The sequence below is a fragment of the Pseudoliparis swirei genome, chromosome 23, assembly GCF_029220125.1.
Source record: "Pseudoliparis swirei isolate HS2019 ecotype Mariana Trench chromosome 23, NWPU_hadal_v1, whole genome shotgun sequence".
NCBI classification, from domain to species: domain Eukaryota; kingdom Metazoa; phylum Chordata; class Actinopteri; order Perciformes; family Liparidae; genus Pseudoliparis; species Pseudoliparis swirei.
The window spans coordinates 8,914,225-8,927,097 of record NC_079410.1 but is presented as its reverse complement, the minus strand read 5'-3'; the positions used below and the strand labels follow the sequence as shown (position 1 = coordinate 8,927,097).

At 43.3% G+C, this 12,873-nt stretch overlaps 1 protein-coding gene across 1 annotated transcript in view; it reads right to left on the bottom strand.

The window, feature by feature from the left end:
* Positions 1–1,326: 1,326 nt before the first annotated feature.
* The window catches only part of LOC130189080 (Na(+)/H(+) exchange regulatory cofactor NHE-RF2), a 30,461-nt gene continuing 18,914 nt past the window's right edge, over positions 1,327–12,873 (bottom strand). The window contains exons 3-6 of the mRNA XM_056407738.1: positions 10,353–10,574; positions 4,235–4,379; positions 3,463–3,569; positions 1,327–3,347 (exon numbers count right to left, since the gene is read on the bottom strand). Coding sequence (XP_056263713.1) covers positions 3,183–3,347; positions 3,463–3,569; positions 4,235–4,379; positions 10,353–10,574 — 639 coding nt within the window. The 3' untranslated portion in view covers positions 1,327–3,182. The remainder of the gene's footprint in view (positions 3,348–3,462; positions 3,570–4,234; positions 4,380–10,352; positions 10,575–12,873) is intronic.

The following is a 12,873-nucleotide window of genomic DNA, read 5'->3' as shown; positions in this document are numbered from 1 at the left end:
AGTCCAGGAGCCCGCAGGAGGACAGAAACCAAAGGGTGCAAGACAAACAACCATCTATCATGAGCAGGAAGTAGAAATGCCAGTATTTGCTGAGACGGGTTAAAGAGAAAGTGTTCGACTGTGGCTCTATTTCCTGCTTCTACTGCTCTGAAATGGCAGACAGCTTTGAACTGGGCCTGTTCTTTGATGTGCTGGCATCACCACGTGGTCTTGCCATGACCTCGGCGTCGCGTTTCCACAAAGATCAGGTTGGGCACTGGCTGTGTCCTGGCCTCACGCTGCCCGTGTTTGGCTGACTTCCTGGACGGTAAATGCTGGTGGTGCGCCAGCTAGTGGACAGAATATATTCTTCTTCCTGACTGACATATTGTGCTGGACCCTTTTTGGGGTCGTGTCAGTTGACATGATGTCATAACGGCAGTTAGTGTCGAGATTGGTTTCAAGACCACTTGTTGAAGGTCTCGATTGGAAATCAACCGCTTTCTCACTCAGTCTTGTCCTCGAGATTATTTCATCAAAACATTTCTCGTTCACACTTATACATGCACACACAAGAGGTGAATCCAGATAAATCTGTATTTGTTTTCTGTGGGGGTGTGGATCTTTCAGATCGCTGTGGGGATATTTGCATGTCTCACGTTTCATCGTACATGTGTCCTGCAGTGTGGGACTCTGGTGTTGATGATGACCTGCTCTCTGGTTAGCGTTGAGGCTACATGTGAGCTACTGAATGACGTCTCTGATAGACCACCTGATCACAGACACGTTTCAGATATCCAGTTGTTACCAGTTCCCCTCAAACTTCTCTCTTTTTTTTTTCCCACACTGTGGGACAAATAAAGGAATATCATATCATGTCATATCATATCATATTAATGTCATTTAAATGACCAAATACAGCATAAAAACACAAATACAGATCAGATTAGAGAAGAGTAGAGTCCACAAATATATGAAGCAGAACTATTTCAGGACCCCTCAACTTTATAAAGTCACACTGTGTGTCACACACACAATGTTCAATACACGTTTGACCTCTGTTTAACCTTTGTGTGGCCTACTAGCTCTCGGCAGCTGGCTGCTGGTGAATTGCCTGAGAACAGGCTGAAATTGAAATTGTACGCTGGCGTAATCCTCAGAAGAGAGACGGAGGTTGGGAAGGAATGAAAGAGAGGAAACAGGCCCAAATGGGAGATATTGAAGTCGCCTGACCAATAAAAAAAAGCAATAAGAAGGAGGAATGTGAAAGAATAAGAGGTTGGTGGGAAACAAAATGTTCCAGAGTACGGACTAGAGAAGCTTTGAGAGATGACGGCAACAATTGAATGTATTCAAAAACGCCATTGTCACACTTTATTGAAAAAAATGCAACCTGCCATATATACTGTATACTTATACTGTATATACATCAGCCATGGTAACACAGAGGATTTTTTTGTTGCGACAGAACAAACAGAGTGAGCCCGACTGCTCACAGACGGACGTACAGATGAATCAAGACACTCGGGCTGGCAGAATTTATGGGAACAAAACAAAGACAAGATGTCCACGTAAATGTCTCTCCAACTTGCAATCCCTCTTGTTGTAATGTATTTGATCAACACTGCCTGGATTACGACACGTATACCTTCCCCACAGACACACACACTGTGCTCCAAATATGTGTCTGACAGCTGTCCCTGTGTGTAGTAATCCACAGTAAGCTCCCTGGCTCCCAGACTCTTTCAGTAGATCCTCCAGAGCATCTCTGACCTCACCGTGTAGCCTCTCCTCCACTCCCTCTCACTCATGTTGATCACACCCTTTCACTCCAACATAATATCTGCTGCTTTCTTTCCTGGAACCGGGCCCATATTTAATTAACGAAATGGTAGGCCTACGACATTTTGGGGAAATGCTCCCATTTGGTGAAAGTCAGACGAGAAGATTGCCATCATGCTCGTGTCTGCGTCATACATATGAAGCGACCACGAATAGCCGGTTAGCTGTATGCTAAATATGTAGCAGCTGGTTAGCTTAGCTTCGCAGAAAGTCGAGACTCAGGGGCAAACAGCTAGCCGTGGCACCTCTAAAGCTCACTCACGAACATGTTGTATCCTGTTTGTTTAATCCGCACAACAACAAAACAAAAGTTAAAATCGCTTCGCAATTTTGTGCAGGACTGTGTCTTGGCCCTGAGCTGTTGCCAGGCAACCAGTGGAAGTTACTGTTCCTAACCTAGAAGTTGTCGGACACAACCCCAACAAAACCAGCCAGGATAAACATCTACTCTGTTTAGTTACGGTCCCCCTCTATTTGTGGTGCAAGTTTGCCCTCTGCTGTACACTTCAAGCCTCCGCCATCATGAGAACTCCTTCCTTTCTTCAACCTTCAGGTTTTCATGTTCTCTTCACCAATACATCTCTCGTTACGCTGGACTTTCGGAGAAGAGGTTACTAGTGATGCATTATCAAGAGTGCTAAATAACAAGTGACATGAACTATTCTTTAAATAAAGCTGATCTGATGATTAGTTAATGAACTCAATGTAAAAGTACAGTTCCATGTCGGAGACATCACACACAACCAGTGCAGGCAGACATCCTTCTCTTTGTGGGGGATTATTATCTCGAGGGCTGGAGGTGGAGGGTCTCAACTCTTTCACAGTGATCTTCTGCCAACTTTGGAATTCCTCTGACTGATGGGCCAAAACTCCCACAATCATTAATGTCATAGTGTCCATAAAAACTCTTTAAATGCAGTCCATGATGATGGGATACTGTTTTTTTTTTAAATAGTTGTTTATACTTTTTAAATATAAAAATAATTGTCTCCCTCATTTGTTTGATACAAGTCTCTTACGTAGGGAGAATAGGAAGGTTAATGTAGAGAGGATTTGGGTAAATGTCCATGATGCTTTTAAAGACGCTCCTCCTTCTGAACAGTGTGGTTTTCGCAAAGTATTCACAGTTTTTGCAGTCAGAAAGCACTTTCTTCATGTCGCGCTTTCAAGAGGGAAAATAAGCTGTTAAATGTTAAATCCAGAGTACAACTTTTTTCTTTTGTCACATTTAATTCCAGGAAAAAAAATATTCTGTTGTATGGGGGGGGGGGATATTGGTCCTTCCTCGTCCTCGCAGGGGGCGACAGAGAGCTCACATTCCCGGTGTTTGTTGTGTCCTTGGGGAAGTCGTGAGGGGGGTCTCAGAAGTTGCTGAACAGCTCATATTTCTTCATCCAGTCCATCTGCGGCGCCTTCTTCTTTTCTTTGGCATGGACCTTTAACTTTTCTTCTGCGGCCGTAGCGCTCAAACTCAGGCCCATCTCAGCGAAAGGGTCCATCAGCCGGCCGCCGTCATCGTCCGCCAGCTGGACGGGAGGTGTTATTGGAGATGGAGAGACAGACATAAAGGTTGAGGGAACTGTCTTTCATGTGAGACACCAAAGACCAAGCACAGCAGCACATATGAATGCTCACACCCACCTGTGTGCTGTTGCCCTGGCTGCTGAGGTCGGAGTGTGTGGACCTGAAGGAGCTGCCGTTGATCTGAGGGTTGGGGGAGCCGTTGGATATGGACGGATCGTCATTGTCTGTGAAAACAAGCCAATATAGTGTTGTTTTTCACTGGTGTATACTTTATAATTGTTATACATAGTTCATATTCAAAGGGATGGGATCTCAGTCCACAGATGTAAGTCTCAAAGGTTTGATTGAAATGTATTTTAAGGTCTGAGAGTGAGATGAGTCAAGAACTCACACTTCATTTTACAGGTCCATCGAAATGTAAGAATTTCCCAAGTTTCCCAGAAAGAAATATGTAATTTGCATCCAATTAAAGTGTTGAATTAGCTTACTTTCATTAAAATGTTTCACGTCTATCCAGACAAGTATCTCACGTCCTGTTACAACAACAACAACCACCACCTTTATTAATTCCAGTCACAGGAGCTACTCCTCATCCGTTTTTAAAGGCTGAACTCATTTTAAACTATTGAATCAAATAAATCAAAGTACCAAAGTATTTAAAAAACGGTGGGTCCAAATTACGCTTGCACAGAAATGGGTTTTAATGTATATTTCTTAAAGAAATTATGAAACTCTAAAATTAGATGTTACACAGATTATTTGACAACCTCATTCTTTGCAGTAAAACACCTGCTTTGACTTTCTAATATGTCCACAACAAACTTGACAATGGTGCCTCCTGAAAGCGTATATCGACCACACGGTCTTTAGTTAGTGCAGTCTCAGTTACCTCTGAGATGGCTGACGATCCCTCTCCTCTTGAAGTGCTCGTCTGTTTCCGGGTCCACCACCAACAGCCAGGTCTCATCTCCCCCTTTCTTTATGAAGGCCACCACCTCTGCATGCCGCATACCCTCGATGCTCACGCCATTTACCTGGAGAGCACAGAGACAAAGATAAAAAGTTAAGAGAATGGTTTTGTAGGTTAGTTGTTATAACCTTTGCTTCTCCATCAGCCCACTGACCCACGAAGGCTGTCTGAGGGTCAAGGGTGGAAAAAAAGAGCCCCACCGCACTGAAGGTTTTGTAGCATGTGGGGAAGTCTAAATGGCGCCGCGTCTCGCCTTCTCCACTGGAGGCGCACCCTCAAGGCTTCCAAGAGGGCGCTTTGCCATGTGTTGTTTTAGTTTGGACACGCGTTCCTTTCGAAGAGGGACGGTCATCCACTGATTCGTTATTACCTTTGACTCTAATTGAACTAAATTGAATTCAACCATATCACATGGTTACATTTGTTACATTCGATGTCCCGCTTAGTCCCAAAAACGCTCAGTAAAAGTACAATACCAAAACATGTTGGCATGGCCAAGCTGGACTGTCAGACAGTTAATTGTGATTTTTGCCTTAGAGGCGTAAACAAAAAAATCTTTCTTTTTTTTAACACAAATCTCCTCAAGTTAGTTGGTCAAGTGACATTTAGTTTTATTTTGACTAGCACCTGAATAAACCTTCACATCCCTCTTTTCTTTCATTGTTGACATCAAACACTGTGCTACCTTATTTGTCCACTAAGGGGAGCCGTGGGACAACAGACACTGATACGCTCTCCAACATGACTCTCAGAAGCATGTGCCTCTTCACACAAGGCAACAGTGGTTCAGGAAAGCGTTAAGAACAGCTGTACATCCAGCAGTAAAGTTATGATTTCCCACAATAAAAGAAGACTCATTGTCCATACTTTCTAAAAGTGATTTCACCTCTCATGAAACAATAGGGCGCAGAAACAGCCCAACAGAGGGACATAATAAGTGCAATAGCCTGCATTGGAGGACTGCCTTGTCTAGACTCTAACCATGGCCTCTCTGAGGCCGGCAGCTTAGCATCACGCCAAGTTAGTGTTGATACACAATCAATTATTGACGGCTCTCCTGGGCTCACGGCTGTAGTGCAGGTTTCAGGTGTCCGAGTCCTGAGGGGGGGGGTTGTTTAAAATTCACCGCTTGTTAAAATATTGGACGTTTAAAGAAGAGAATGAAAATGTTTCTCTCATTTGTAGGTGAAATAGGTCTTTAGGAAAATATGTGCAATGAGAGACTTTATGAGAAAGGGGGGAGAGAGAGAGAGAGGGAGAGAGTGGACAGAAGACTACACAAAGAAAGAGTGGAATCAACAGATGGCGAATGTGAACAGTTTTTCAACTTTCTCTCTTTCATATACAAATAAAAAAATCCATCCCTTCTTCCCAGGACTCATGACAGACAGATAAGACGGACTGACAGACAGTCAGGCAGTTTGATACGAACAAGCATCTTTTTATTCAGCCAAACAACAGGTGTTGTGTCATATTTCACAGCCCGATATTAACAGTGCATCCCACACAAGGCAATACACTCTGCTCTCTGCCCACTAGGCTAATTAATACACGCTGCAGGAACAGTACAGACGCTTATTTCTCACGGGACAATTGCTCTGGGAACATTTTAATACTAAAGTGTGTGTGTGTGTGTTTAAGTGAATATCTCATCAAAGCCACCCTTTCTGCCACGGGGGGGGGGGGGGGGGGGCTTTTCTACTTCTCTTGGTTTTAGATTTTATTTCTTGGATCATAAACTCAGTGACCAGGCGGCCGACTATGAGAGGTGATTTAGATGTTCACAGCTCCAGGACCAGAACGAGCTGTTAAAGGTTAAGCACGACTCAGAGCTTCACTGCCTATTTCTGGTTTCAAATTAATATGGCAACTGGTTTTGGTAATGAATTAGAGGGAATTTATGTGTTTTGATTTTTTTCAGTGGCAGGATTACTATTTGATATTTGATGATTGAAATAAAGGACAAAGGCTCTTGCAAAAGTAATTGTTGTCTTTATTCATTGTCCCTGCCCCTCAATAAAAGGTCTGCTGATCCCTGCCTGACCTCAGTTAGAATACAACTACAGTCTTACCAGAAGCTGTGTGAGGCACAGCGGTGCTTTGAGCTAGACGCCAACGGCAAAATGCGAAAAAGTGACAATGACGATTCTAACATGCTGATGCTAAGCAGGTAAACGGTAGCCTCTGAGAATTAAAAGTTAACGCAAACTACAGCAAAGGATGATGGGAAATCATTTGTTTTGCGGGTGTTTTTCCTAAAGCACAAATACAAACCCTCATGATGGAGGAAAAGTCTGCACACCGCCTCCCCAATTAAATGACTATGTAACAGGTTTGTGGTTGTCACCAGTAGGTTTCTCCCCCAAGCATCAAAGGACGAGCATCCAGGAAGGATATTTGGTCTTATCTTTTGTTAAAGACTGCAGACTTTGTCTCTGCTCTAGACTCTCGCTCCTCAGTCCCCACTGCTCCTTTATGGAGACAAACGTGTACACAGACAAATTGGCCTCAGCTGGCGACGAGTTAACAATCGGCCACCAGCTGAGGCCAATTAGACACTGTTCCCTGAACACCCCCCCCCCCCGCTCTGCAGCCGAGCCTAAACACCCCCCCCCCCCCCCCCCCGCTGCCACAGCCTGCACAAGAGCTTGTCTCCTGTGGGAACTACACATGCATGCACAACGTTACATAACAACCCCCCCAGTAGTTGTTGAGACATTTCAGTCTGAACCAAAGTGGCGGACAGACCGACATTACCACAGAGCCACGCGGCTGGCATGTTTCAAAACTAAATCCTGTTTTCGTTTTTTCACGGTTGCCGGAAAAACAACCAAAACAACACAACATAGTGTCGTCTTGTGATGTGATGAGCGTGAGAGAGCATGCGCTGATCATCATCATCATCATCCAGGTGTGAAATCACTGCGGGCTGATCTGTGGCCTGTCATGAAATGATCTCCAAATGTGTTCGTGAGTACTACTGCCAGTGAGTGCGGTGCACTTTCCTATGTCCATCGATGTGTGTGAGAGGTCCAGAGTGTGCATTGTTGAGCGCAGGCAGAGCAGAGAGGCCGATGAGGCATTCAGCGGTGTCACTGCTTCTGCCAATCATCGGCAGAAAGCCAAGCTCTCATCGTAGCCTCTACAACGCCGGCCGCTGCTGATACACCTCCAGTGCAATGGGGCGTGGTGAGAGAAAGAGACGGCGAGAGACGGAGAGAGAGAGAGATCTGTGTCATGGTTGTTCACCTCTCCAACAGGCTGCTGACAGATAACACAAACACTCTCTTGACGCATGGTTAAAGACGGTTGCAATTATCAGTGTGTGGGCACACACACATGCATGCACACACACACACACACACACACACACACACACACACACACACTCACACATAACAGCCTTAGATATTCAGGCCAAACTAAACTTAAGTGCAGGGATCAAGTTTTTAAGCTGGTAGAAATCACATATTTACCAGTATGCTTAGTCTCATGAGGTTGACTTAATAGTGTCCCACAAGAAATGTAAGATACTTGCAAAAACAGTGCAAATATTAAGCATTGATATAAAATAACAAAAGAAAAATAGAGTTTAAATATCTTTAGCAATCTCCAAATTTAGTTTGTTTTTGAGCGATTCAACTTGGGCTGCAACCAACCAATCACTTCTCTTGATTAGTCTGGAAAGTGTTATAGTGAGAAATAGTAAAACGTCACACGTTTGTCCTTTTTATCCGACTAACTGTCCGAAATCAGAAGATAAAAGCAGCAAATATTTACTTTTGAAAAGCTACGTTTAAGAAATAGATTTTTTTTTAATGCTTGAAAAACTAAACAATTCATTGAAAAATAGTTACCAAAATTGTTGTGAATTAAGTTTCAGCTTTAACTATGGGCATTTTATCAGATATTTTATTCTATTTCACGTCATTTTGTATTCAAATCTTTGCTTTGGCAATGTGGACACATGTGCATCATAGAAATACAACATCACGTGTCCATGCAGAGCTGTAGGGAGGAGAATGGTGTCATTAGTGACCTGCTGCAGGATGTTCCCACACACTCTCATCAGCAGTCTAATGTTCCCGTGGAGCGACAGGACATCAGTGTTTTCTAGTGTGGCTGAAAAGTGAACACTATTATGCCTTTTACAGACAACTGCAGCTCTGCTTGGTGGTCCTGAGCATAGTTATCAGACCTGATGGTTATCCATGTTTTAGTCCATGCCGTTTATATTACAGTCCAGAAACAGCTAGTCCGGCTCCACTTGCAGCCAAGAAGTTGTTCCATTTCTTGACACACAACCCTCGTAAATATCAGCTAGTTCTTGTTTTACACTTTGGCTTTTATACAGATTAAATAAAACCGATAATGTGTAATTTATTGAGTTTTTCATTACCTTTAGGCAGAGCCAGGCTAGCTCTTTCCCCTGTCTCCAGCTAAGCTATCTGGCTGCTGCCTCCACGTACAGGAAGCACAGGAACTGTGTCAACTGATCTCAACTTAAGCAACACAAAATCGTTCTGTTGTGTCAAGCAACTTTTTAAGTCCCTGCAAGCTTATTTTATGAAATGTATTCATGAACTACTCAAAAATGGAAAAAATAGATGCATGTAATGTAATAAATTAAACAAAAACTTTATGGGAAAAATGTTTAACATTTCATTTGTGGAAAGCAAATTTCTTCAGGACAATAAAGGTTTTATTCAAAACCTTGAATATGATTCTTTACATGCTGGGGGACCCTAAGTGAACTCTGTTTCACCTCACTGTCACTATCAGACCCAACTGGGTTGCTGTTTGGCCTGTTCTGCAGTGTGGTCTGGGCCCTGATGTACAGCCAGAGAGGCCAAAGGTCATGGGAATGAAGGGTGAATGTTGTGTGTGTAGATGGAAAAAATGCCTATGATGAGGGAATATTTAGGAAGAATCGAGATGACTGACTGTTATTTGTACAGTCAGATTTAGTAAATCTCCAATATTTCAGGTGCTCTCCTTCTGTCTTACACATTCCTTTGTGTGTAAATAAGAAGTTCCTTTGCAAACACAAGCAAAGACATCTGTTGACTTTGAGTGTGTCATGGAGTAAAACTGAGAGAAGGTCACCTAAGCATAAACGTAAATCTAATTGGAGGTAATGGATTGGATGATTGGATGACAACACTGATTCAGTTCAATAGACAGAAAACACACGCTCCTAAGTGGCAAGTTGAGGGGCTACAAGAGGCCCCTCAGGGGATGTTTTCACACTCAGTAAATCTTAATATTCTCTGACATGTACCAGACTAAACCAGAATCATCTATAATATACACCTCATTAGTGTGTGACCATATTTCATAATCTCCTCATTTGTCTTCACGGGTCTGCAAGTATATACTGAAGCGCTCACATAACGTTTAATATTCTTCCAACTATTATCACTACTACTGCGGGGGTCCCACCCACCTGTTATCTTCTTAATAAGCACACACATAAAACCCCACAAACCACTCCACAACACAGACACACAAGGGGTGTAACATTGCATCTGGTTATGTTACATAAACATCTGAGTTTGTATCTGGATGCGGACCTGAACCAAAAGTGGTTTGAAATCATTCTAGACAGCATCATTTTCTTTAAGTTGTTTTTCTATTGTCATCTATACTCGTGACCAGCCACCAACATAATATTAATATCACTTATGCTAATCAAAAAATAAAACATGATTTGTAATCGGACCCCATATAATCCCAAAAAAGAAAGCTGTGTGTTAACGATCCGTATGGAAATTAATATTGAAAAATAGTGTCTGTGGGTTCACGTGGAATTAAAGCGGGTCTGAAGTGTCAATAAAATGAACTGTTTGTATCAAAGGAATCTGAATAGTGAATCTGTCTTTGTTAATGTTCCACATTCATACACAACGATGAAATGCAGCCCGATGCAGCACCACCACAAGCTCAAACTACTCGATCGTTGAATGTGACATCATCAGCCAGGTAGATTTACTGCATGCCGCCGTCGTGACGCTCCGGCCACGCTGCTCCGTCTCACCTCTATCAGCCGGTCTTGTGGCCGGAGCCCGGCGTGGTCCGCGGTGGATCCTGGGTCCAGGGAGCGGATGTACTGTCCGGGCCTGGATCGGTCACTGTGGAGGTTGAAGCCGTAGCCCGCGTCAGAGCGCATCAGGTGGCACAGACGCGGAGTGAGCTCGGACGGGGCGGCTGGGGGCCGTGACTCGGATTCGGCCTCGGCTTCAGCCTGGGAGAGAGCCTCCTGGAAGAGAACGAGAACAAATCTTTAACACAGGTACAAAACAAACACGCACAAAAGCAAAGGTTCATCCATTATTACTCCATGATGACAAACCATGGGAAGAAGATAGCAGAAGAGCACCCTGTAGAGATGGGATCATTCTCAGCTCTAGGAAGTAGCTTGAAAATACAGCCAAACATTAGTGCATTGTTTAAAAGGTATCGAAATGGTGCAGCATATGTAGAAAACCCGGGGAAGACAGTGTGGCACTGTCTGCAGGGCATTTTAACACAGCAGGTGACTTCAACACCAGCGGAGGCACTTTACCCGTTTATAACAACCACCTTTCAGGCCAGTGACTCAATTATACGAGAAATGTGAGGGCCACTTCAAAGAACTCATGAATACTGTCAAGTAAAACGGTGATACACTCGGTTTGGAAACTTGAAGGCAGTGTGGAATTGTTTTAAAACCTTTCTTCCTGATAGCCATCAGGAGGATGCAAAAAGATGTCTGATTGTAGTATCCTAGGATAACATGACTTCTCTCTTGATTTATTACATCAGTAAACATTGTAAACATGAGTTTATGTTCTCAAACGCTAGTTTAAAGTCTTTTTCAATACAGCATGATGTTCATTTAGTAAATGATGGTCTTATTTAGAGTAAAATAAACTATAAAGCAGGTAATGCTTTAGGGCGGGGCTACCTTGTGATTGACAGGACACTACCACAGTGTTAGTGTAACAGTTTAAACTCCCCTCACCTGCCTCTGATCACTCCCTCGTTAGTCCCTCATTCCCTTCACCTGGTCCTCACGCCCTTCTCACCTGCAGCCCATCCCCTCATTAGTCCCTCACTATCACTTGTCCTCTGCCAGATTGTTTTGTGTTCTCAGACCAAGCCCTTGAGAGGTCCACTGTTTGTTTCTTCAGTCTGTTCCATTCTTGACAAAGACTAAGTAAAAGATCTTTAAGAGTATTATCTGTCTCCTGAGTTGTGCATTTGGGTCCACCCTACATCCCGTCGTGACAGTTAGTAGATCTGGGTGTTTTTGTCTTATAACTTTAACTCTCTTCCAGTGTCCTTTGAGGTAATTAATGTTAATTATAGCCTTTAAAATTGTTTTCTTATTCAGGTTTGGGTCATACTGAGCTGCCACTTCTAGTTCCCAAAAACCAAGATGGCACCGGCAAAAGTGAAGAACTCGAGGCTGTAAAACCGTAGTCCACAAATCAATGGGTGAGGTCTTATATGCAGTCCAAGATTATAAGGAAATGCAATTTGACTAAATCACATTGTATATTGTGAATAATATACAATAATTCTTCACTATTTTACGTCATTCTTTGTCGATCTATGTTCCTCATTATGTTTCCATTCATTGATAGAATATATTTCATTATGGAGCTTGATAGAACCTGTATACTTTTACCTCGACAGTGTAATAATCACACTGATTTACCACCTACACACTGGGAAAAGAAATGTGGAGTGAGAGAAATGATAGCCGGTTACCAACTCTGTAACCTCATCTGATATTAGCTGTGAGGCAACGCACAGGTAGAGTGGGTGTTGGGTGACCAAATATCGGTCTACATACGCTGCACATATTGTGTGCATGGGAGAGATCTGCAATCCTACGCAACACGGGACGCCGATTGTTTTCTACGTGAAGCTACCATCATGGTCCAGCTTGGGTCTGCTAAAAATACATATGAAGTGTGTGGGCAGAGAGAGAGAGAGAGAACGGTTCTGCAGAGAGAGGAGAAGATTGTTGATGATGTATTCTGACAGAAAGAAAGATGTATGACCTTATTCATTTATTTGACCTCTATCTCACCTTTAACACAACTGTGTGATCAGCGCAAATTCATGTTGGGGATCGTGGCTGACCCTCGATCACACCACCACTGACTGAAAGCTACCCCTCGAATGTTTAAACAAATAACACAGATGGTAACATATAATTGAATTTCAGGCACTGAATTCTTTAGGGGTCTGGGCAGCTTGCGCGGAGAAGGGGGGAGAGAGAGAGTAAAAGCAAGAATCCCTCAAGATCCTCCTTTTCCTGGCTGTAGATCGGGTTGGGCTGCTGGGTCAGAACTTCCAAGGCGGAGAAAAATAGATTTTGAAACAAACGTATTAGCATCGATGCAAAGGAGAAACATGGCAGGAGGAGGGAGAGGAGGAAAAGAACAAGCAGGGAGGGAGAGAGAGAGTGCGTGGGAGTGATCGAAATTAGATGCAGCGAGAGGATTGAAAAACAGAGTTTGAGAATGGAAACAGTGGAGTTAAGAGTATGCAGAGCCCGGGTAAAT